This window comes from Falco peregrinus, chromosome 1 (assembly GCF_023634155.1).
Source record: "Falco peregrinus isolate bFalPer1 chromosome 1, bFalPer1.pri, whole genome shotgun sequence".
Classification (NCBI taxonomy): domain Eukaryota; kingdom Metazoa; phylum Chordata; class Aves; order Falconiformes; family Falconidae; genus Falco; species Falco peregrinus.
The window spans coordinates 40,505,829-40,532,397 of record NC_073721.1 but is presented as its reverse complement, the minus strand read 5'-3'; the positions used below and the strand labels follow the sequence as shown (position 1 = coordinate 40,532,397).

Sequence of the window (26,569 nt, the reverse complement as noted above, 5' to 3'; positions counted from 1 at the left end):
GGGAAGTAACAGTGCTAACACAGCAGCCAGGAAGGAAGGTAAGACAAAGGATGTGCCATTTGAGAGAGGATGCAGTTGCTGGTACCACAGCAGCTTAAAATGATGCCACAACAGGTAAGACAAGGAGGAGGAGTGATTAATTCTGGGGAGTGGGAGGGCAGGAGGATGTGAACAGCTCCACTGGAACGGGACAAAGCAATAGTTGATTCATAGAAACAGCAAGTAGATCAAAAGATACTGGATAGTTAGGGACAGGCGAAAGGCTAATGGGAAGCCTGGTTTTCTTGAAACAAGGGAGATTTTGATGTGAAATTACGGAGGTTACGTGCCCTGGATGGCACATGTGGAATAATGTAAAGAGCACTATATAGGCGCTGTTGCATTTTTATTCAAAAAGCTACCTGAAAAGGCCATACAGGGTTGTCAATCAGTGGGAGAAACTTCTAAGAAAGTTGTGTTACATCTCTTGAAAGATGAAATGAGCATGAAATTTTGACACCTGATGCACTTGAAAATTAATATCATAGTTTTCTTCAAATAAGGAAAAGGTAAGGATCAAAAAACATTGTCTGCAGTGTTCAAGGATACTTTGCATAGATGGCCATGCTGCAGTAGCAATTAATTTCCTTTAAATAAGTTTACACAATTCTGAAGTTTGAGGCACTGCATGACTTCGCCACAATGAGAAGCATCTGTCATAAGGAACCCATTCAAAAATGAACACTTCTTTTCAAGAATACAAGCCCACTTAAAAAATACATGCAAGAAACTCCAGAATGGGACACAGTTTTGTTTCAAAATACATTATAATAATGTGCAAATTACAACCCAGGATATAAGAAAGCTCTTAAAGAGCAAGACAGAAACAGAGAAACCTCAACTAATACCAGATGTAAGGTCAGAAATGCAAACTGTTTTTACTGAAGGACTGAGCGCATTTCAAGCTTTTTCTGTACACATTCAAGTTATTTTAGACTGAAGACAGACATGCACATGCTGCTTCTCCTTTTGGTGATATTAGCACAATTCAACCAATGTAAGTGAACTTATTATTCCTACTAGGTATGGGGAGAAGCAGCATAATCTAGACTTTAAAAATCCAAATTCATTACCTAAGCAAAAGCTTATGACTACTAAAATCTACTGGGGCCTGGAGCGATGAGGCATCTCCACCAACAGCGTTAACAATACCCACAAAACTCATTAAAAAAAAAAAACAAAGAAACAAAACAAAGCAACGCTAACCTCTTCCTTCTGCTCATCCTGAGGGAATAGGAACGGGACAAGGATTTTGTTTTTGCTGACAGTATCCTCAGCTTCAGATGGAAAGCTGCAATGGCCCACTGGGATTCACTGTCCCATGCATTATAATAAACAAGAGCTTTGAAAATTAGCAGAATCTGGTGTGTATCGCTCTGCTGCTGGAATGGAATAAATCATGAGCAGCAGCAGAGCTCCAAATCCAAGCTGCCTCCCTCAGGAGTTGCAGCATGGTAACAATGCTAACTATATGTTGTTGTTCCAATAAGGTTTTTCAGTTGACATTGTTGCAACTTTTCTCTGTTGCCCAGCACCATCCCACTTCCCTGATTTAATACATACTCATTCCTTTATTCTAAAATAATTTGAACAAATGCAATTTTAGAACTAACTCCCAGTAAATCTTCTGGTGCCTGGCTACATCTTTGGATTAGCTGTTGATTGATTTTAATCCTCTTTCCATTCTGCACAACTCTCCCTTAATAATACCAGCTGTTAAAACAAAGATCAACAAGATCTCTCTACCACGGTTCCCCCTTTGGGCAGCCGTGTACTAATTTTTAAAAGTTAACCATACAGCGTTCCTGCTCATTGCCCAGGTAACTAGAACAGAAAAACAAAAAAGCCTGCTGATCCATTTAAAAGACAGCACACATACACAACAATTCTGCCCTCTTATCCAAAACCGTACTGAATGACAATAATACAATCTTATCCACAAGAACAATACTTTGAACTGTAGTCGTATGCGGAAATGTATTTTGGGGAAAATAGCTTTTTGCCCAGCTTCGTTGTAAACCAATGCCATACTGGATTCATAATGTAGAATACCCAAGCTGTTCAATGCGTCCTCAAAGCACACTGTTTTGTCATCAACAACAAACTTTTCTACGTATGATATGGCTGTAAGCATGCAGCTGGACTTCAGGAACTCCTGAATTTCAATCCCATTCTGCAGAATTTTTTGGAGGAGTAATATTCATTTGGGTGAGGATTTTTTTGTTGTTGTTTGGATGGGGGGGGATTTGAATATTTTTATATAACCACTTCAAATAACAAAAAAACCAGCGACGTTAAACTTTGCAAATGAGTCTTTGATCTCCCTCTATCTGAACTCAGACCATATGGGCTACATCTAAAAAGAAAAAAAATGAAAAAGCCTCACCAGGTATGCCTGGTATTCTCAGTAGCAAGACTTCTGATCTAATCTGCACTGCATAGATCACCTGTCAGGTGTAGAATTTAGCATGTGTGCAAATCACTTTTCTACACAGATGCTAATGAAAAGATTTGTTAAACAGAAGAGAACCACCTTTACTACTCTGACTCATTTTTGCCACCTCCTCCCCTGGATGTGAAGCACTCCAAATTGACTACTGAACTCTACTGTAGGCATGGTATCCTTATGGGATGTTTATGCAGATGCTTGGAAAAGAAAAGTCACAGTAATTCTGCTTAGCTTGAGGCTGCCTCCTAGAATCATTGGAGCAATGGCAATACCTAGGGTTAAAAAATAAACCCTTATGAGCGTGTCCAAAGTCCTTCCCTAAAGTTCAAATTAAAAGTCAAAATCCATAAAATGACTGATCCCTCCTCTCTCTTCCAAATTAAATGAAATTAATGGCTGAAAAAGGTTGAAGTACTCTTCTGCAGATGGGGTTCAAAAAGCATTTAATATCTTAAATGCCATGACATTACAAACACAGTCCTAGATTTTTTTCAATGGCCGCTTTATACTCGGGACCAAATAAGATTACTGCTATGACTTAAGTATTTCTATCTGCCACTGCATTCCATTTCAACCCAGAAATTACATGAGGTGCTTCCGCTCAATCCAAGAAATACTTACGTTTCTGAAACAGGAGACTTCTCAGAAAGCTACATACCATTCAGGAAATCTAATGCAATAGATAGATCACCACCATTTCTCTGAGTACGTAGCATTTTAAAGTCTGCTAACTTAGGCATAAATTCAACTTAAAATTTTAAGCAGAAAGTTGATCACTTCAAAATCTGTTAACAAACTGTTCAAAGCACATTTCATAACTCTATTATCCACTCATACACTCTACTCTGTGGAGTCAAGCAACACTGGCAAAAAAAATAGATTAATTCTGGAACTAGGCTAGAAATAGAAAATAAGCAATGAGCTGAAGAAAAACTGAAGAGACTCTATTCCTTAAATACATCTATCAGGGTTTGTCACACAAGTGGGTTTTGTTTTTTTTCTTATAACAAGACCCAACTCTGCCTTCAGCTATGAAAATGGCAACCAAGACATTCAGCTAACATACTGTCAAATATTTTCCTACTACCTTTCTCATCTCACCTTTTCAGCTGATAACACACTTCAGAATAGAGACTAACCCCTGCTGCACTTGCACACACACCACAGTACTTCCTGGAGTTAGGCCATTTGTCTAGATTTTGATGACAACACTATTTCAGACTGATCCCACACCCGTCAAATACTCAAACTTTAAGCTGAATCTTGCTGTGCCTCTTCTCTGCAAAAGATCACCTGTATGGCCACAGAATTAATCTACAATTAACAAACTAAAATATGGTCAAGCCAAAACTAATGCGGCAACTGTACCGATGACACATCTTGCTAGGGATGAGAAATATCCACCTGTGCATCAAAGCATATATTGCTATCCATTTACATATTCTCTGATAACTTAAGTTTCTTTTCCTTTGGAGGGAGAGAGCATATACTCTTATTCTCACATGCTCAGTTCTATGAAGTTTATCCCCAGGTAACAACTCCCATTAATTTAAAATGAGTTCATGCTGTAATTAAAGTTTAAATCTGAGGAAAAGTAATCGCATTCCCCTTAACCAAACAATCACTGCATAAAGCCTCTCAAACTCCACTGGGTCTCCCCCCTCCTTCCAACAGAAGCCTCTCTCAGTTCACAATAATAAGATTGCAGCACAAATAAATGAATGCATTAAAGTAGGTGGAATAAAGAAGGGGAAATATTGCAAAAAATGTTGACCCACCAAAAGCACACAAAGCATTTGTTCAGTAGTGACAATGAATAATTTAATTTGAGGCAAATTTCAAAAAACCCATCAATTAAATTATGTGCTAGAATACAAGAGAAAGTTCTCCCACACACATTTCAGGTTTGCAGAGTCAATAGAGCAGCACGCACACAGCCAAGCACAATGCTCTGTAGATTGTGGTGGAGTCATCTGAGCTACTCAAGGATACTTGAAATTCTGTACAGGACATGAGACAATTATACAAGCATCTAAAGAAAAAGAGGTAAATTTAACTCTATCACACTAAACAATCATACAAGAAAGAACAGATCACACACATTTTGTAAGTTTTTTAGATGGGAAGAAATCAGCGTTTCATACCCTGTGAACATGTCATTCATGAAATATTCAGAACTAGAGTTTTACAATCTAATAATCACCTCTACCATCCATTAATGTTAATTACCCGACCATCTGATCAGAGACCATTTGAAATAAGCTGTAGCAGCAGCAAAGATCCTCCAGCTCTAACAGCAGCCCCTTGTGCTAAGTGCTGCCTGTACACCTAAAATCTGAAATAAGGACCAGTTCACAGAAAAACTGGAGAGAAGCGAGGAACCACAGTACAGTCAGTGAGAAACTGGTTTGCTGACTGTCCCACAAAGATGCTGTAGTAAGGTCACACTCTGAGCCCCAGTGGACAAGGCTCAAGTTCAATGTGCCAGCCATACTGTGCTAACCAAGATAGCATAAAACTACAGTTTCTAGAAAGTAGGGCATCTACCGACTGTACAAACCTTCTAGCCTGGCTCCCTACAAAGCCTCTGGCCTCTGAAAGCAGAGCAGTCAGAACATTTTACGGAAATAAATTAACAATTACACACTCTTTTGACCAATGTGACTTGGAAACCTAAGCATCAGGAATAAATAATGTTTCACACCACCCTGAGCAAGAAAAGCAACATCCTTTGATCCTTTAAGGACTGCTTCCCTCAGCAATATTCTGCCCATAAGCTGGACAGGCAAGTCTAGCTAGGCAAAAGGAGTAATTCAGTTTTCTATGACAATAATCTCATGTCCTTAGGTTCCCCCCCAAAAAAAGTGAGTACTTTATAACTTGTGCTATGATGCTGCTACCATAATATGATGATGGTACTGTAATATAGCTTTCAAGCCTTCACAACACTCAAATAAGCATGCACTTTTACAATTCTAATGGAAATTACCTCAGTAAACAGTCATCTTCTATTAATCTAATTTTTAGACACAGTCATGAAGCAAAGCACTACCCAATTTAAAACAGTTCTTATTGGAGCCAGGATTAAAAGCCACACGTATGTCACACCAGTCTGACCACTTGCTTCTGTGCATTCCATTTTACAGTACTACATATTTGCCTAAATCCTGTATCAGTGAAACACGGGACAGCACTAAATGTTTGGGATTGTTCTTAAATCCATTCCTAAACATGCAGCTTTATATTTAGTTCCCAGTTCTGAACAGTGAATCTGTATCAGTTCGTAAACCTCAGATGGAAGTTCTGCTGCAGGAGGTAATAACATTATGCTAAATTTACTGCTCTAGGCAGTTCTCACTAGAAAATTTAGGTTCAATCTCTGAATAAAAACATCCATTTTAAGACCTTAAACATAGACTTCTAAAGTTTGAAACTTCCTGTAGTCTTAAGAATCCATTCATAGCCCTGTTCTCCAAGAACTGTCAGACAGAGTACTGGTTTTGGGGGAGGACTGTGTTGGTTTACTATACAAAAGTGGTAACAGAAAAATGGTTTTGTGTCTTACCAGTTCTACTCTGGCATTAAATACCAACTTATGAACTTAAGATGGAATAAATACACGTAAAAAAAAAAATCAGGTTGTCTGCATCCAGCCTTGTTAAAACCACATTATGGTATTTCACTTAACTAAAGGCAATGCTTTTTTGGACCATAAACCCTAGACTGTCCATTTAGATTAAATGCATATCAAAACATGCAATAAATGTATCCCCTGGCATCTATATAAAAGCACCAACAGGAACCTCATGTAATAATGAGTAAATACAGTAAAAACTAGAGCACAATAAAACTCCAAGACAGTATTACCGGGAAAAGATTTCTACTAACTTTTCTAAGCCCAGGATGCACATTTTTCAAATACAGATTTTTAAATTCTTTATAAAGCTGGTAAGGCTACAGCAAGCAGACAAGAATTTAAAATTCTCTTTTAAGGAGTTTAGAACCAACAAAGCTCCTGGTATTTTAGTGATATCGCAGGCTCTTCTAACACTACAGGCATTTAGAAGTGCTAGCGAATTAATATGCTGCACCAACTTATTTGCTGAACAATCTCATTCAGATCTTAAGCTGCTTGCCCTGTGTTCTGAATGTGTTAGCAGGCTGAAAAAATCTGAGGTGCCAAAGATATTTTCTGAAAGGGTGCTACAGTTTTTCAAGCATAAAGCTGCTTGCTGTACTTCGGACTGATACTGGGACAGCAATAAAAAATATTCTGTCTTGAAGACAAATAAAACCAAGACCACCACACCACAAATTGTGACATTATTGAAGGACCGACACAACCTACGGTTCAACATTATTAAAATCTTCGTAACGGAAGTAATGGAGAACTGCTGGTTGAAGTTTTGAGTTAGCATTATAGCACAGCAAGTTTTACAAGAATATTTCTTAATACCTTTACTCAGACTGTCATAGAAGAATGTGCTGTGCACAGAGCACATGTGGTAAAATTTTATGAGTAAAGCTACACAGATATGTGATCCTGATTTCCACTCTTCTCCCATTCCTGGAAGATCAAGTAGAAGGCTACCACAACAACAACAGGGAATGCTTGCATTATAATGTGCTGCTTGTGTTCTCTTATCACAGCAATAACAACCACGAAGTATCAAAAGATGATGGCAAGCACAGTGCTGCTCTTTTCTATCACTATTGACAGAGGAAATCTAACAAACATTTGCTTCATTTCCAGAAAATAATGGATTCTCCAACTCTACAGATCTATTTGGAATAAACAGTAGCTAAAAATTATATGCAAATCTGTCACAAATTCATTTCTCCATAAGACTGCCATTCAAAATAAAGAGCAGATAATATAGCAATTAACAATAAACATATATACATTTTACATATAAAAATACTGCAAACAGCTCAAAAGTAGACTGGCATCCCACAAGAGAGCCATGAATTCAGGTCAGTTTGTAGCTGTGCTGTTCAACAGCAGAACAGGGAAGAAAGTAATGTGCAGAATTAAGATGTCAGTCAGCTGGGCTCACTCCTTCCTGAAGCAAGAGAAATGACAGCCCACTTTCAGTGTAACTTCTGCACACTTGCTTCAACTGAAAGAGCCTGGGTGCTGAAAGGTGGACAACAGCTCACCCCATCTGGAAAACAAACTCTCCTGGTAACATCCAAATGTGCTTTCATGGTGCCACAGCCTACAAAGAGATGAAGCAGTTTCCTACAACCCATTATTTTTGAGCAGGGCATCTTGCAATTACATCTTTAAGGAGCAAATAATTAACTCCTCAAATGAAAACACAGACATACTCACACATCCCTGATAAAGAGGGGATGAAATGTGTGTATCACCCACACACAGCTTCAAAAGCTTACACTAGCAGGGTTTTAAGCAGATTCCATTAAATATCGATGTTGTGTTTCATTTTTCACTTGACTATATATTTGAAGGGAATTAATTAGTAAATTGGAAAAGTAATTCTTTGAAATGTGGCTGTCATACAGAGTTTTTAAAGCTTCCAGTGAACACTGCAATTCTAATACAGAGAATGCACTTTGGGTATCTATCCACATACTACATTGATTTTCAAAGTAAGAAGATACAGTAAAACAGATATCCCCTATTTGACTTTTTAGCTTTGTATCAGAGGACAGTAGCTATTCAGTGGTTTAAAATTTCAAAACACAACAACTTTCATAACAAACACAGGTGCAAGAGGAATTATCAACTTTTTTCCCCATCAGGAAGAATCATAAAATGGAAGAGGTTTGAGACCTGTCTACAATTTCCACATCCTTGAGTGACATCATTCCAATCTCGCTTGTCTTTAATCCATATTACACAATTTGCCAAAGCAGGGCCCGACAATGCCTGGATTGCACAATGCCTACCTAGCACAAAGAGGATGGGATCTCCAGCAGCAAGCGCTATGTATGATGACAACCCCTAGGTTTGTAAAATAAATTAGAAACATTTTTAAAAGTGGGACTTTGGAACAGCACACTTTAAGCAGTGCACTTATTAAAACAGCAGATGTCTAAGTGCTACAAGGGCTGACATCCTGTAAATTACACTGAGGCACTGCTCAAAAGTCTTGCTGGATGCACTTCTAATTCACTTATTACTGGAATAAGGCGGTACTAGAGGATTTACTTTCAAAGCTGAAGTTCTTATTTCTTGTGGAAGAGATTGTTTAACTTCAGATATTACAATTCATCAGAGCAAATGTAACATGGGAAAACTCCCCACCTCAAAATACTTTTAAATCTTGCCATTTTATTAACTTACCAAGTCACTATCAGCTCTGGTGTCTTACACTCAGAGTAAGCTCTCTGCCGCTTCCATTACACTTGTATATTCAGTTTACCTGTAAGCCACCTTCATTCATTAAACTGCCTGACTTAACCTCTTGCAGACTTGAGTGCCATCAACTACACTTCTGTCGAATTTTTGGAAACATACATTGCAAATTCTAAAATACATGGTGATATGAGTTAATCTTACGAGTAATGCAACAGAGAGACAAAAAAAACCCAGTGTGAGAATAAATCATCTACTAATGGAAAGTAAGACGCATGGGGAGACAGCAGAAGATAATGGGATATTACTAAAACAACTTGTCCTGCTGTAGAACATCAGAAAAGAGAAAATTTACCAGAGCTCCAGACTGAAGTGTAAGGCACCTGCACATACTGGAGAAGAAATTTTTAGTTTGGATACTGGAGACAAATGCTTTAGAAAAACACGTGCCGGAAACGAGAAAAAAGATTCTGAACATCACCCTGTCTTGCACAGACATTTAGGCAGAGTAACGGATGTTCGGAGCTCAGAGTCAGCATTACTAAATTAAGCACAATGATCTAAATTTCTTATTATCCTAACAAAAAAAAAAAAAAAAAAGCTGAAGACCCATAATGCAGACAGACACAATGGATGCATAAACCAAAAATCCCAAGGCTTCAAGCTAGTCTGTACTAAAATAACTGAAATTACTCATAAGGGTAAGGACTGAAGAATAAAGTTCAGTCTTATAAAACGTGATTTAAACAAAATACAAGTAATTTCTACAATAACAGATACATTAATAAAGATAAATAGTCTAACCAACATTTTACACCTGTGCAAGTGCTTTGTGAGATGAAGCTTATAAGAGCTTCATATTAGAAGTGACGGTGGTGGCAGGGTAAAAAAACATCTCATGAGTTCACCCTCTCTAAAATAAAAAGGCTATAATTTAAGCAAAAGTAACGTTTCACTAGAGATAAGATCCCTGAGGTTACATAAACCTTTCATACTTTTGCTTTCTTGTCACTTATGATTCCTATTGTACTTTTCTGTCTAGGCTAAAGAAAGTCACATGGTTCACAAACTTTAAATCAAACATTTTGAGACACCAATGTTAAATTGACATATCGTCTCATTTATACAACAGTAATTAACATTTTGTCTTGTGTCAGGAGGATCAAAAAATACTCCTCAATATATTTTCTCTTCAACATGAATGCAAAATACAGAATAAATGTAACCTTCCAAATCCAGACTTAAATACAATTCTTAGGTAAACTGAAACATCCTAGAAAAGGAGAAAAAAAATAAAAATTTTCAGAATGCCAATGCTCAAACGCTTACCCAGAGAGCAATTTCAAGAAATAAGATCAACTGTCATATCCAAAATGAACGAGTCACTAGTATCCAGCGAGATCATCACAAGCAATCCAGAGCAGTCACACAGATTAAACCACCCTGCAGGACTGCTAACAAATGGAAGATTAGACCTTCAGAAGCTTTGCAGGAGGAAGAGCCCACAGCTGAAGGGCAACTGATGCAGCAATCCCACGCAATTGCTGGCACGACACAACCAAGGATCCCCAAAGCTTACAGTGGACCTAGAGACTCATCTCCATTTACAGCTGCCCCTTCTGACAAAAGGTCTACCAGCCCCTTGGCAATCCCTATCAAATCCTGCCATTAAAAATAATGATGTACCAGCCTTCCTGCTCTTCCCCTTTCACTCTTCCTCATATCTATGGCTTTGCTTACTTCAGCTTTCATCCATTACATTGCTGGAGCTTCATCTGAGGGATTAAAGAACACTCAAATACAGAAGAAATGCCTTTGTTTGGAGAAAAAGAAACTGGAACCTCCTGTCCAACCTTTGATTTGGATGCATCCGAGCTACTGATCTTCATACAGCAACTGGAGCTCCTGGGTGCAGCTCCCTACACATCCCATGACTCCCCACCTATTTTCTAACACAGGAAGAGACCATTTGCTCAATAAGCAGTTGAATCATCTAAGAAATACAAAAGAAGATACCAAGAGGAATCTATTAGATGCTTTATCTGCCAAGCAGGGAAAGCAAGCCTGGCCTCTGAACCAGACTGAAACAGAGAAAGGGGACAAAGGAAATCAGGTGCATGCTTACCTACATACACAGAAGGTGAGGGAGAGAAAGGGAATTTCTCATGATTAGAGAACACTCCCTCCCACAGAAAGGGCAACGAGGTCAGTCAGCACTCTTCAACTACTAAAAAGACAGTGCCTTCCACTTAAAATAGGCTTTGGAAGCTACCACTCGAAACTGCTATTGCTCTCAGCCAAGAAAGGGGTCTACCCCACTTTAAGTACTCCTGTATACCCTAATGATCAGTAAATGTATCCAACAAGGTTACTGACACATCGTAATTAATTCCTGCTTATGAGCACTGAATATAGACTAAAGTTCAGTCATGGTGTTTCAATACTCATACAAGTTAACGAAAGGATTTCAGAAAAGCTGAATGCAACCATGACATGTCTATCCCCAAGAAATTAATGCACAATTGTAGACACTGTAAATGCACACAAGTCAACACAATCTTAAAATTTTGCAAAATTAATACAGAATACAATATACATAGGAACCCACATTTCATCAGTAGTGACTGTTGTTAAATAGATAAATTGTGTATTTCCTGGCTTTAAGATGCTTAATTCTACTAATTTAGTATTTGTGACCATATCTATTTTTGGAATGGCTATGGTGCACATACACAAAGGAGAGAAAACAAGTTATAAATGTAGTACCATGAACAGACCTATATAGTTCATGCTTTTTCTTTTTTTTTTTTTCTTCTTTTCTTCCCTACAAGAATCTGAGCATTAAGCACTGCACCACACAAAGAAAATGTATTATATTCCCCTCTTTCTAAGGGTGATTTGTGCCTGTGGCTTTTTTCTTTTAGTTTTGGTTCATCTTCTGATTATATTCAAAAGTCTGCTTATCCAAGAAAGCCTCTTGAAGTGCATTAGGGCTTACACATCAGTCCCAGACTGTTTAATTTAGCCCTAATACCTTGAGGAAGCTTCAGGATTGATTCCTTAATCAGAATAGCAGCAATCCATCTCACCCCCTGCTGAGAAGGTTGAATAAATGCCTTGCCCCCAGAGGGAAATCAATATTGCTCCACTGACCAGCAACTTCCAAACACTGCATATGCCGATGTATCATGAATGAAGAAATCAAACCACTTGATTCTAATTATTAAAAAAAAAAAGTTCTGAATTTCCACTATTTTGACAATTTTTTACTTGTTCGACTCTCCAAGTATGGATTCTAGCTTTCTACTACTGTCAGTATTCTAGATTTATTTTGTTCCCAGAGCTTAATCCACCAGTAAACCTCAAAAGATACCTATACCAATCCAACAACAGATTCAACATCAATACAAATGTCTATAATCATATACATGAAAAACATACATACCATATAAAAGAAAACATCAGAAGACCTTTGTGTGAATAGAGCACACTACTTTGTCGTGCTGTTCTTAACCATTGAGTACTTCAACTCAACTGCTAATAACCAAGCAAAATATTTATATTTGTATTGTTTAGCTCAGCAAAGGTTTTTGTTAGCTGAACAATTCAACATACTCCCACAGCCATTAATGTTAGCACTACGATACACAAACTTTCTGCTCAAGACTAAGTATTTTCAAAGAGCATCAACAACTATGCAGATTGAGTCTCCAAAGATGTCTAAATTAGGTGTGTGTGTTCCACAACAGCACATTTCTTGCAAAAATTGTCTTCTTCCAACAATGACAGCTTTCCTATTTCAAGATAGTTTCATGCCAATCAGTGAACCTCTGGAAAAGGAGCTTTCAACAATTTTATACATAATACAAGTATAATGACAACACAAGCAAGAATCAGAGCAAAAGCCACATGCAAAAAGAAAAAAACCAGCCCATAATTATCCAGAAGGGGAGGTATGGAGGGGCTCACAGCTCATATTGTGCTTTATCAGGAATCGATGCATGTTTCCATCCTTCCAGGGTTGTTCCCTGGGCTACTTCACTGCATCTCAGAAGACTGCATCCAACCACACGGACCAGAGAAACATTATTTTGTCTTTAAATAGAGTTGAACCTAGCTATCCCCTCCATTCCAAAAATAAGGCTGTAAATCCCCAGGGCACTGACTGAAATAGGAACAAGAGTCACACATATCATGTGATATGCATTCTCATCATCTAGATGATAGGCTGGTGCACTTACTCAGCTTGCAATTTTTGTTTTCAGGTTAAACATGCAACAATAATCTTTAAGTGTTGAATACCTTTGACCACCATGGGTAAGGCTATCTGTCATTCAAGAGGATGGAGCCCTTCTGATCAGCTGATGAAAGTATCTTTGATCTAAGTAGCAAAGAAGGTACTAACCAATATAGACACTACTGAAATGTTTAAGTAGCTTGGGGTTTTTTTGCACAACAAAAACCGAAGTAAAGCTCTGCTACACAGTTTTTCAGCTTTTACATATTACATTATGAACATATGCCAAAAAGCACCCTCTGTGAAACACAGATATTTCACAACTCCAAAGAGTTGTAAGGAAATAAATGCTCAATGAGCACATACAACCCCTTCCTCTCACCCTTTACTTTTAGGCTGTTCCAGTGACAACATATGAGCAAAAGTATCTCAGATTGTCATACTTGGGAGGCAGAATAGGTGAAAATATTTATTTAGTGCTCCATCACAGCTGGTTCATCCACTGCCAGTTTTTCTTTTACTGCAGCAAAACCTCAGTTACACATTCTTAATGAATGCCACTCCTGCAAGACCCACATTTAACAAATCAACAGCCCTCAAGAGGGCAAGAAATAGTTCCCTTCCCCATTTAACTTTTGTTTGAGAAAACACACTTCCATTCACTCACTGCTGCATGCCAATCATTTTTTACCTTTCATAAATGCAAGATAAATGTGTTAAAAGCATTTATCTCTGTGTAAGAGAACACAATGCGGAGTGAAAAATACTATCTAAATGCATTTTAAACCTATTTGCTAAAGAATTCCTTAAGCCTTTCTGCACAGAATGAGTGGATGAAAAACAGCAGTGCACACACTTCTGGATAAAGCTTTCATTTAGGAATGTGGTCATATAATTCTTCCACAGTGAGTAAAGATGCAAAATGCAACCATAGAAGAAATCAATGTATATACATTCAAACTAGTTAGATCAACTCTATTTAAATATTACATGGAAAAAGCCACATACAAATAGCAAAGGCAACCATGAAAAGAGGAGTGCCAGGTCCTGTCACTACTTTTCTGTACTACTTCTTCCTTCCCCTTGTGCACCCACTACACTTTCTCCTGATCCCATCAAACTCCTGACTTGCCAGTCCTAATGCACTAATCCCACCACATGCCCTGCCTGACAGCAAAACACAATCCCACCGGTCCTACCCAGAGTCCAACCCTGCTCCCTCCACACACTCCATCCAATCTGTTTCCTTGTTACTGGTTGCTTGCTTTTTTTATTTAAACTCCCTTTCTCCTCCTGAGCTCATTTCTTTCGTTTCCTTTGCCTAGTTAGTCCCGGTTCTCATCCTCCTTGAGTTCACTAGCACAACTGTCAATCTGAATTGTCTCTCCTTAAACCACCCCATTGCCATCATTCTTGGCACTCCAATCACAGGAAGAGTTCCTAGACAAGCAACTCCCAAGTTTCTGTACCTAGATCCTAGTATTGATCTCTACTACTTCTTCCCCACCACATTCGGTCTCTTGACTCAGGTAGTTTCCTCTCTGACCACAATATCCCTTCACTCATTCCTCACTCTTGGGTGAGTATAACACAAGAAGAACCAACCCATAACAGAAGAACCAGTTTGCTACCATCAATGAAGCGTAAGTGGTCAGATGGACCTTTAGCATGACTTGGTGCAGCCATGATTTCCATACCTTCTCCCTCCCAGCTGTAAGTCCATCTTCTCCCAGCCCACTGACGCATGCTATTCTTCCTTAATACAGCTCAGACTCTACTCATGCAGGACTATCTTCCATCTGGCTCCTTCCTCCATGCCACTGGGTGCCAATAAAGGAGCCCAAGAGCAGAAGAGGCCACCTAACTCCACCCTGGCCTTGAGCAGCTATGACAGGACCGGACCGAGGCATGTTCAGTTATTCTGTGGGTGACTGCATCACCTTGTCCCACAAAAACCTCTCCACGGCCAAAATGAACCCAGTACACACAAATTCTGAGAACTTCAGCACTAATATTTTCACCGAGTACTGACAAAGCAGTATTTTTCCAAAGACAAGTTTGCCTAATTTGGGCATATTTTCTCAAGAACAGCAGAAAGCATATTCAACAGCTATTTAAAAACCTTGCTCCAATGAAAGGGAGCACTACAACTTTCCAAAAGTGAAGGAACAGGCATCATCTTCAGTACATGCAAGACACTGACCCTGGTAACAACTGAATAATCCTGACTAATTTGAAATACAAAAAAAGTAAGAGGCAGGCACAGAAAAAAGAAAACTGCAACCTAAGCACACTAATGTGGAAAAAAATTCAGCAGCAGAAAATAGATGACTTGAACAGAAAGCGTTAAATAACCTTCAAAATAAGAAGGGCTACCAGCTCAGTCTAGAATATAGGCTAATACAGAGAAAACTGTCCAAGGCACCCAATAAGCAACTTCTCAATGTTTATCAGACCTGAGCATCAGTATCTCCAGGAATCCAGTAAGGAAAAAGCAGCATTCACAGTAATACTCCTTTATCTGCATATCCACAGATTCTGTGCAATGGAAGAACATTTTTTGAAATATAAAACTAATAATTTGAAATTGTACCTGCTGTTCACAGAGGAGTAAGAGTACTATCAGCACTTGTGCTTGCCTCACTAGAAGGGTAGAATTTAAGGATTTGCTTTAAAAACATTTTAGGTACCAAGCAGAAGCAGTTGAAAAATACTGAACAAGACACAGCCAAGTAACACACATTTAACATAAAGACACCTATGTTATCTCAGTTACAACAAGAAGAAGAGATAGTCCTTAATCCAGAGGAAGTGCCATAGTGGATTATCTGGATGATTTGGTAGCTCATGGGGGACCATCCTTCTAAACCAGGCATTAATTCCTGAGAGAATCAGTTTCAAGTTTTATTGCTTTACTGGATTTCCGATGGCCTGGGGGATTGCTGTTGTTCTTTTGGCTGTTATTCTGATTAGGCTGACACTTCCCCAAATAAGTTAAGGACAAGGTTGCAACAGAACTGCTTCTTTACATGCTTTACAACATGCCTGTCTGCTTTGGCAATCAGCAATGAACACTAGGCAATCAACATTTCATCCTTGCACTTTAACTCTGCTGCTCTGTGCTTTAGGTAATCTAAAAACCCCATCTACAATTTTTACATTTTTTGGATGAAAAAGAAACATTTAGTAATGCCAACAAACCATTCTTAATAAACTGAGCCAAAAGAAATCACTAACCAGATTGGTAAAGTTATCCAGATGACATGAAGGCGAATCAACCATGTAAAAATTCCAAAGGGACCCAAATCACCCCTACCACCCCTGCTTGAGAAAAAAAGACTAAACCCATCATACGCTGTACACACATACGTGCATACATACAACATATATACTACTTTTTCCCCATTTTGTATTTTACAGCCAAAGCCATTGATTAAAAAGGACAAAGATCACAATGTGCCAAGAGACAAAAGCATTTTTCCTCTCAGCAATTTAAGCAGCTTTTTTTTAAAAAAAAAGTGAAATAGAAAAGCAGAGTTTCTAGGGGTGGAAGGAGTAAGAGAAGTTTCATCTGAAAAGCACAAGATTATATTGAAGGAGGAAGTTACTTTAAAATATTTATGTGAACACTAAGGAAACTCAACAGAGCGCTGCATTTTGAGGGGTGGTATAGATTCAATGTACAACCAACCTCAGAAGCATTGTTTCAAGCAGGATACAAGTGAATTTCCAAAAATTCATTAGCAGGTTGCCTGTCTAGCAATCAACAAAGGCAATAAGTAAAGCATGTTATTAAGTTACTGTGCAGCAGTGGCTCCTACTCTTCATGTGGCCTACAGCTTTTGAAATTCTGCTTTAAAAGGACGTTTCACAACATGAGTAACACTAATAGGCTGCAATGAGTCCAGAAAAACATCATCTGATGTTTGACTGCCTTCCCATATGGTTCAAGAAAGGGGGGATCTGGAGCAGCCACAATACAAATGGGAAAAGTCTGTGACTGAAAAGAAAAAAAGTAGTATTCTGCAGTTCTTGATCCGTGCTGAAAGACAGTAAATCCCCCATTCATTAAATAATAGGTTGGAAATACAGTAATAGGTCAGTGACAATATTATAGAGAGCCCCTTTCTTATAGCAAAGCAGAACTGTAAATGAAATTACTCAGACATTCATACATGAGAGACCCAGCAACTCCTTCAGGTACCAGGAGTCTCTACACTTCTAGTGCTGTGAGTACCAAGGGATTTACACAGGGACCTCACACACAAACCCATTCTCTACGAACCACCTCCCATGAGCAGCAGGGGAGCTCCCACACAATACATCTTAACATTTAAAAGTCAACGAATTTTAAACTAATGAAAAGGACTATGCTAGCACCAATTTTAAAATGCACATCCTTACAGGCTGCAGCAGCCTGAAATACCATCCTGTCGTGGGCAAATGCACAAAGGTGTGTACTGCAGAATTAAGATACTGTGTAATAATTCAAATATAAACAATTTCTCACTCACTAATCTACATATATAGGCTGACCACTTAGAACAGCGAGTGATCCACTGTGAAATAAGATACTAGCGTCAGACAATTTTGCTACCTCAAAACCGTCCAAATAACTATGCAGAATACTTAGCTAATGAAAAGTGTATTGTGGTTTGACATGCCCATCTCCAGCACTCTGTATACAACTTTTACCAAGAGCCTTAGAATAACTAAGCCACAATTATAAATATGATGCACTTATTCCTGACGTCTCAGCTTTTCTTTTTTTTTTTCCTTCTTCAATCTCTCACTGTATTTGCTTTTAGGGTGCTTTACTCTGGGAGTATATTTTTGTGGATGAAATTCCAGCCTCTATATATAAACGTATAGAGATGTTTTAACATGTTGCTAAATAGAAGCCAAGGTTCTACTAAATACAAAGAGAAAGGGCTCAGGGGTATATAGCTCTGCCTCTAGGAGCTGTCTGAATGAGTTGCGACAATTCACAAGCTGTCTGAATGAGTTGCGACAATTCACAATAAAGCACACTTTTCAGAAGAGCATTTGCCATCACTACAGAAGATTTTCCAAGATGCAAATAATTCATCCACTTACCTTCAAAGGTTAGGCCCATTACCTTACATAATGGAAACTCTCAACTCCTAATTAGAACTTAGCATGCAAGACTGAATATTTCTAATCTGTATCCTTGTCCCACCAGAAACCATCTCCTTTTCCTTTCAGTTTTGGAGGGTTACAGTTAACACCCAACACCAAAGAACTGCGGGGTAGGGGGTTGGTAGGTGCGAGAATGGGATGGGTGGGATGACACACACAGATTTCTATTGTACACAATCAACTACAGCAGTGCGTAAAATAAAACTGGATGTTGGCTTAAGAGAAGAATCAATACATCAAGCCTAGATTCAGCTCTGCAGATCCTCTTATAGGGAACAAGACTACAAGAACAGAGCCTTCATTTAAGGTCACATTTGACTGCTGTGCCCAGATAACACCACTGTGTAAAGCCAGCAAGGTCAAAATCACCTAGGTACTCCAGATGGTTTCCAAATATGAGTCACCACTATATGCATCACCCATACATTATAAACACTATTGAAGAACAATACTGTACTCAAATTTGAGAAATGCAATATTACAGCTGTTTAAACAAAAATTCTGCAGATGAAAGACACAGGTACTGAAAAGTAATTATTTATCAATTACAGACAGCATGTGTGGCCTTCAAGTTCTCAAAGTTGCACTCACGTTTCATCATTTGACAATGAAGATGCATTAAGAGAACAGGTTCTACAAGAATCCCGTTTGTTTTAATACTGTGAATTAATAAATTACTATGACTGAAAATAATAATTTCCTAAACAATAAAGTTTAATGGTAATTCACACTTAAGTGGAATTAACTTTATAAGGCAAAAATAACCATATCCACAAATTGTATTTTTTCATACTAAAGCACACTAGAACGCTCTACAAACAAAAGGCATGCTCCCTAAAGTATCACTTATGAGAGGAATTGGCCAACAGAGCTCCTTGCATAAGGGCAGCAAATTAAGTCCTTTGCAAATACAGAATATTCACCTTCTCACAGGTTGAAAGAGCAGTGAAAGCTGTTAGCAGACACCCAGCTTTTCACAAAAGCCAAAGAAAAATTAGGTTAAATGACCTTCCTCCCCAGTCTTTTTTTAAACTTTCCATTGAACGTGGAAAAAGAAACCCAGCAACAAATGCACAGCATCTGCACCTCAGAAACATCCATAACAAAAAGATGAATCTTGCCACATTTAATCACTTTACCGCTTGCACTTGCCATGCTGTATGACAGCATTCTGAAGAGTCCAGTGCTTCCTGGACCACTTAACCACAAATTATATGTAGCTTTCCCAAACTACATACTGTACCAAAACACATCCAAATTCATTCCCTTCACTGTAACAACCATGCAGCCACAGCCTTTTCCACTCAAAAGACAAGGACCAAAGTGCTGAGGTTAGTTTTAGTTCAGTTTACTATGTAATTCCTACCACTTGCTTTAAGAGCTCCATACCACACAAAAGGACACTGGTGGGAAGAGTAGCACACACTAGTATTTTACCACCTAAAGCACCCTTCAGCATAGCTGTATGTGCCATGCTCTACATTCTTCCCCATTGCCCAAGAGAAGGGGGAAAGATATCTGAGTACACTTTTACAGCCTATCGTCCCCAAAGTGTAGTTAACTGAAGGTACAAGTTGGGTCTCTACACATAAGTAGTAAAGTACACATAATCTTTACTTACCACTTACATTAGCTTAGTATTTAGAAAACATTGCCAATTTCATGACTCAGACATGAAGTAAGTATCCACCATATCCTCCTATCTGTTAAGCCTTAATGGTACTCTTGAGCTGGGGTGAAAAAACCAAAATGGTCAGTCCTATAACTGTACTTTGTCCTTCACATTCCGCTCCTTCCTCCAGGCTCCTGAATGTTTCGATTCTAACAGGCGGAAAGACTTCTGCAGGGGTTGGGTAGACTGACAAACTGCACAGAACAGCCACTGCTACCCTGTACAGCCTGCTTACACACAGGAAACTCAAGACTGTTACATGAGACCTTCAGATTTTGCCCTGTAACACTAGATTGCTCAGAGACCCCAGACGATCTCATTATCCCAAGCATTTAGCCTCATACATGATATAAATGCTGCATTAGCACCTCTAATAATTCTGCTGGTTATGGGTTGATTTACACTCACAGGGCTAATCTAAAGACAAAACCCAGATGTCTAGATTCAAGTGAAATATCAACAGGAACTCTGCAGTAGGACTCGCAAGCCAGAGGCACAGAATACACTCACAGCACAAGGATAAAAGTCTGTCTTGGGAATAACTTACACATTGTCAAGGGGATTTTTTTTGCTTCTGAAGTATGAGGCTTTCTGCAACCAGCTCCCCGCCCAAACGAAAAGAAATTCTACATAAATCCATGCACATTAACATTCTACATGCTGTGAAAAGCAAGCTCGATTTTACTTCTCATTTGTTACATGTAAAGGGGTGAATCACGAACACACATCCAGTCTGGTAGATCAGCACATCAGAGGTACAGTGTCCAAGTCAAGCCTGATCACACAATGTTCAAATTTCTAGCAAATTTCAAATTTCTAAACTACAGTTGGAAACATTGGTTACTGCCTTACCTTTCAGTCCATCAAATTTGCATCAAAGCACATACCAGTCACATTGTAGAACTGGCATTTGTTGCTTACAACACCTATTCCTAAACACCCATTCCCCAACTACTTAAAACAAACACTAAGCTCTAAGGTAAGTGGAAATTTAATTTCATTTTTTTTAAAAAAAAAAAGCATGCCATGATCAACAAAAGGCAGTAGCATACATTAAATACAGGTTGTTTGTGTGGTTTCCTTTCCCAGTGAAAGGCAGAACATGGAAAAAACAGTGTTTTGGCCTAAATACCCAGAGCACTGGAAACTGATGTGTTTTCAAAGCTCTACCCAATTTAAAATAAAGTAACCCTTACCGACTTTGTATCTAGAATAATTTAATCTGTTGATCTAACCCTTTTCCTCAGTAACCTGCTACACTTCTCAAAGTACTACAGTGCAGACATGAAAAATAATATTTTGCTGCAGCTGAAGACATTAATTTCACCAACAAAATTTTCAGGGGGAAAAACGTTACAAAAGCAGTTTGTAACTCTTACAAAAGACAGATATATGACTGCACACACATCTGCAAATATTGCATAAAACATAAGCAACAATTTATTACTACTCTGCTACCACTGTTCTTGTGCAGAAACATCTCAGTATCGTTTACATACTTTTAAGAATGCAAAAATAACTAAGCTCATCTTGAAAATTCAGAATTTATTTTCCTGTGTCACAAAATTGTTGTACTGGCTCTTACTTTAATTCCACCCAAACTATCTCATCTCCCCCCAAAGCATCCAAGACACAGAAAAAGGAATCAACTGTAGATTTTCCCAGAAACATACCCATGCAGCAGAGCTGTTTATATATTAATGAATCAATACAGCATCACTACAATATTTCATCAGTATGTATCACCTTTCTTTCTCTGGAGCATGCAGACATACCACAATAACCTCTTTCAGTAGGCATTTGCTCCCTAATTCACTGTCTAGTTCTAACCAAATCTAGCTATATTGTGACTACAATGTCACAGTAAAACAGGATACTTAATTAACTGTCTACCAGAACAGGCCAGCAGCGCATGCAGAAAGGACAGCAACTAACACATCTAAAATAACCATTTCTATACAGAGACAGTTTAAAAGCTTAGCTATGTTTACATCATAGCTCACACTGGTTAGTGGCCACAAACAGATGAATACAGGAGCAGTGCTCTGCAGTCCAGACGACCCTCTGCCACTCATTCTTGACTTCTCCATTCAAAACACTGTTGCTGCTGTCCCTATCCACGCCCCGAGCACAGATTTATCCAAAGCTTTTTAATGTCCCACCATTTAATTAACAACCGCTTGCACAGTCTCCTGTCCACTATTACAAGCCTCAGTAACAGGTTTTGCTCCATGCTCCACCATCACACTGCCAAACATGGCTGCACCACGTCCTTTGTGACCGAACATGTATATCTCTCTTGCCTTTCCAGATTTCTTTTAACTGCCTACCCTTATTTTCTCAGATTAGCAAGGGACCGTTTCAAAACACTGTTGCCCACTTTTCATCCCTTTAAACAGTTCAACGTTTTCTAGTAATGTTCCATCGTAAACCCAATGCATTTATACTTTCCAGGTTCACTCCAAAAACAGCCAAGGAGCTTCATACCTAAAAACCCTCCCCACCCTTAAGACATACTTATTTACGCACAACAGAAGACTCTTCTAATAAAAGTCTCCGTCCATCAAAACAAACGTGGAGAGAAGCCCCTTAACCTCAACGAAAGGAAAGGTTATCATCTGGCTTTTCTTCTCTGTAGCCCCCTCTCCTGAAATGGGAGCCCCTACACACAAACCCACCCCGGCACCTCTCCTCTCTCCAGCCTCTCGCAGAAGACACACACAAAACCCAGCCCGCTCCTCGACCGAAAGCCTCCCTCCGCTCTACAGCAGCGGCCGCTGTTCGTGCTGTTACACGGATTTTATTTTTTTTTCGGTTTCACTGAAGGAAAAAACCACAAGGGCCCACCCTGCGCGGGGCCTACCCCGCGGGGTCTGCACGAAAGTTTCCGGAGCAGGGGGGGCCGCGGCGGGGAGAGCCGCCCCCGGGCCGAGCCGCCCGCCGCGCCGTGCCCCGCACGGCCAGCCCCAGCCCCCCGCGCCGACCGTTATGACACGGGGCGGGCGCGGCGCTCCGCGGTAACCGCCGCAACAGCGGCCCCACTCTTCCCCCCTCACCTCACCCACTCACCCACAGCTCCGTGCCCCAGCTCATGGCTCCGGCGCTGAGGGGCGGGAGAAGGGCGCTCGGCAGGTCTGTCTGCCCCCTGGCCGGGCTTCCTTCCCTTCGGTTCCCCACGCACGGCAGGCCAGGCCCCGGCGGGGTGAAACGGACGCGGAGAGGAGCGGGACGCAAACGGACACTGCTCACCACCGCTCGCGCCTCATCGCGCCGCAAAATGGCCCGAAGGGGGGGCGGTTGACAGCTCCGGCGCACTGCGCAGGCGCGGCCCGCGGCGCGAGGCACGGCAGCGCGCAGGCGCAGTCAGGCGGCGCGGCAGCCCCGCGGCAGCCCCGCGGCAGCCCCGCAGCAGCGCCAGGACGGGCCGGCCCGCCGGGATCGCTGTCCGGCCCGCCGGGATCGCTGTCCGGCCCGGCCTCGCGTCACCTCGCCCTCGCCCCCAGCGACGTGGGGCTTTGCGGAAGCAATTCCCGTTTTGAACATTTGCGCGGGGGCAACCGCCCTAGAGGAGGAAGCCTACGCCCTGAAAACTGCAAGGGCTCACTTCTTCAAAGTCGGCTGCCCAAACACATCTATACACCGCTACCACCCAAAAAAAAACCCCCCAAAACCCAGCTCCGGGAATACTGAGTCCACCACCTATCACCTCAACGAGCGAACAGAAAAATAACCCAATTTATCTGCTTTTGCACAAACGCGGGTTATTGTAGCAGTTATGCAGGCCTTGTAGAAAATGGCCTATTTCCTTGGCAGGGCAGTAAGATTTATTTTGTGCGGGTCTTCCTCTGTAACAGCATTTATTTGAGCTATGTGGCTTAATCTGATTTTACATACAGCCTGTTTTCTGGCTACAATAGATGTAAAAAGAGCTTTAGACTGATATATTTATTGCTGCACCTCTTCAAAAAATATTTACTTGGGGGTGGGAGAAGTGCATTTATTCATCTGAGGAAAGATGTATCTGTTTATAGAGGGTTGGGACCCTTTTGATGCAAGACAAAAATTGACCAGCTGCTACAACAAATGTTATTTCCTTTAGATTAATGCACTTCTTTCACTGGTGCTTGGCTGTTACCCTACATAAGAAAGGACAAGAAAAGAAGAACTTAGTAAGCAACTCCAACATTTAGAACAACAATGAAGGCAAGTGTTACGTTAATAACACAATTGCATTTATTTTTATCCTAGGTCAATTTATTCGAACATAAGCCTACAACGCCATCCTCACACACCTGCCTTTGAAGAGAGACAGAGAACAGAACTTTTGTTGCTCATTAAAAGTTACTACTTTTAAGGACTGACTTCATAACAACCAAGAGACACATTGTTCAACTCATTTTACGGAGTACTTCTTCCTGCTACTGCCAACATATTTAAATACCTGAGCCTGCCATGCTGCCTAAAGCACAACCACAATCTTCATAGGGCCTCCCAGAGAAAAGGCACAAAAGCCTGCTGTCCTTGGACCCATATCTGTCCAGAACACATTGGAAAACCTGACAACACAGTTGCATCATGACTTTTGGAGAGCTTACTCCATAAACACTTGAATAAAAAGAATGCACAGAGACCAAACAGAAAGCAGCACTAGCATCATCTGAGGTAAGTTTGCTGTGGAATTTGCTTTTGCACAAAGGGCTGGGAGGGGAACAAGGCAAACCTGTTACACCAGCACTGGCAGGGAAATCTGTCCGCATTGAAAGACAGAAATGCTTCACCAGTTCCAGAAGATAAAGGCAAGAAACGCAAGTTTTGTATTATGGTGGTACATTAGAATAAACCATGCAAAAAGCTATGAAAAGTTATTAAAATTTGTGGGGAAGAGGTTCAAGACAAACACTAAATAAAATTAATTCCAGATATTTCTAGGATGGGACTTTCTCCAATCTTTGACCATCTTTAGCCTGAAACTCTCCAAGACAGAGACTGTCACTTACATTATTACTTTCATTTGTACAGTACCCAAAACAGCAGGGCCTGCAGCTTGGTTGGTCCCTAATTACTAATGTGATTAACAGCAGTGGGAGCATTAAGAGCTGTTTATGCTCGAGTAGATGCTGGAAGGCTCAGTAGGTCCCAGCCTCAAAAGAACAATCCAAAATTACATTTAGAAGTTATATGATCTAGCACTTCTTTACTTAATTTGCACAATCCAAATCTGAGCAACACAGAAGCTGGTAGGAGTTCTTCCTCAGCCACACTGACAACAGGACAATGCAGATCTGTTATCTAGATATCGGCCTATTCCCATAAATTCTCTGTGTTTACCTCGCTTGTTGTTATGATTCAGAACGCTCCCAGAGAAAGGTCCTAAACACAAGTGGAAGAAATTCCCTTTTTAGAAGGCCAGGTACTTTGTTCAAGAAAGCCCAATGCCAGTTGAAAACAGCCAGATCAGCTGCTAAACGATTCAGACAGTATTTAAAAAAGAGAAACTAAATTCCTAAACTACAATTCAATCTAAGCCCTTTTCTCTGCGTTTGTTTACTCATGTCAAGTAAGAAAAATCACAATTTTTAGAACACATAGAAGCATTCGGAGCTTCCAAGATACAACAGGAAGAGGATCTACTCTCCTGCGCCCCTCACCCCCCAGTTATCACCCTTGCAGCTGCTTCCCTTTTAGTTTTATAATTCTACTCAGATCATCCATGTCCATGATAAGCAGCGTGGATGTTGCTTGTAACCTCTCACAGGCTGAGACTGAAACAGCACCAGAAAAGGAAGAGGACACACCTTTCCCTAAGGCCATCACAGCTGTTTCCTTTCTGCTGTTCCAACGCTTAGACAGATCATTCCCACACACACTATTGGACTTCAGTTCTCTTCAAATGCACCATCAGGGCCCAGAGGGGCCTAATTAAGACCTGATAAACCTTAACAGCCCTGGCCAGTCTCATCTGTGGCCTCTACCCACACCCCCTTCCCATGGACGAGAGCCCCGCTTAGGCTTTGGCCTAAGGGCTCTGTCTGTGGGCAACGTTGTAGGGGTTACTGATCTCCAGCTTGGCCACAGCTATAGATCCTGCAAATATGGAGCCTGGCTCGTATCTGCCCTTATCTCAGACCTGCCTCATCCTTGTGGACCTGTCCAGACATTGTTAGACTGTGGCTGACCTTAGTTACCACCACCTGAACTGCATATTTGCTTCTGCAAGTAGTTAAGAACTTCAGCCTTGACCCTCTCACATTGCTACAAGTTTGCCTGATGACCTGAACTCTCACCACAGCTGCCATCCCTCAGCCTACTCCACTCACCTTGCTTGAGGATTGTGGGACTGGACCCTGAATGGTGAGGCTTCTGCCCCGTTGTCTCTGTTATGATGCTTATCTCCCAATTCCATGTCCCTCAGAGAACAGCCAGCCCTTGCTGCTCCACAATGAGCCAATACCTTTGCTCATGGACTATGTTAACAGATGGACACTCAATCTGGTTTTGCTCTGTACTGAGGTGTACCTGCAGGCTGTTCCTATGCCAACATTTTTCTGACACTGCAGATACCTTCCATGCAATGTCAATAGCTGCCCATGATGCACTATTAAAAAAAAAAAAAAAATCTGTGAAGGGTTCTAATTAGGTGCTTGAGGACAACCAAGAGGTAAAGGAAAAAGATAACCAGGCTAAGTGTGT

The 26,569-nt window shown here is 40.3% G+C and overlaps 1 protein-coding gene across 2 annotated transcripts in view; it reads right to left on the bottom strand.

The window, feature by feature from the left end:
* The window catches only part of FNBP1 (formin binding protein 1), a 110,767-nt gene that overhangs the window by 82,280 nt on the left and 1,918 nt on the right, over positions 1 to 26,569 (bottom strand). The window contains exon 1 of one of the 2 annotated variants that reach the window (XM_027781807.2): positions 22,949 to 23,329. The exons of the other annotated variant lie outside the window; for it this stretch is intronic. Within the exon in view, the coding sequence (XP_027637608.1) occupies positions 22,949 to 22,972 (24 nt within the window). The 5' untranslated portion in view covers positions 22,973 to 23,329. Of the gene's footprint in view, positions 1 to 22,948; positions 23,330 to 26,569 lie in introns of those variants that run through there. 2 annotated transcript variants of the gene reach the window in all.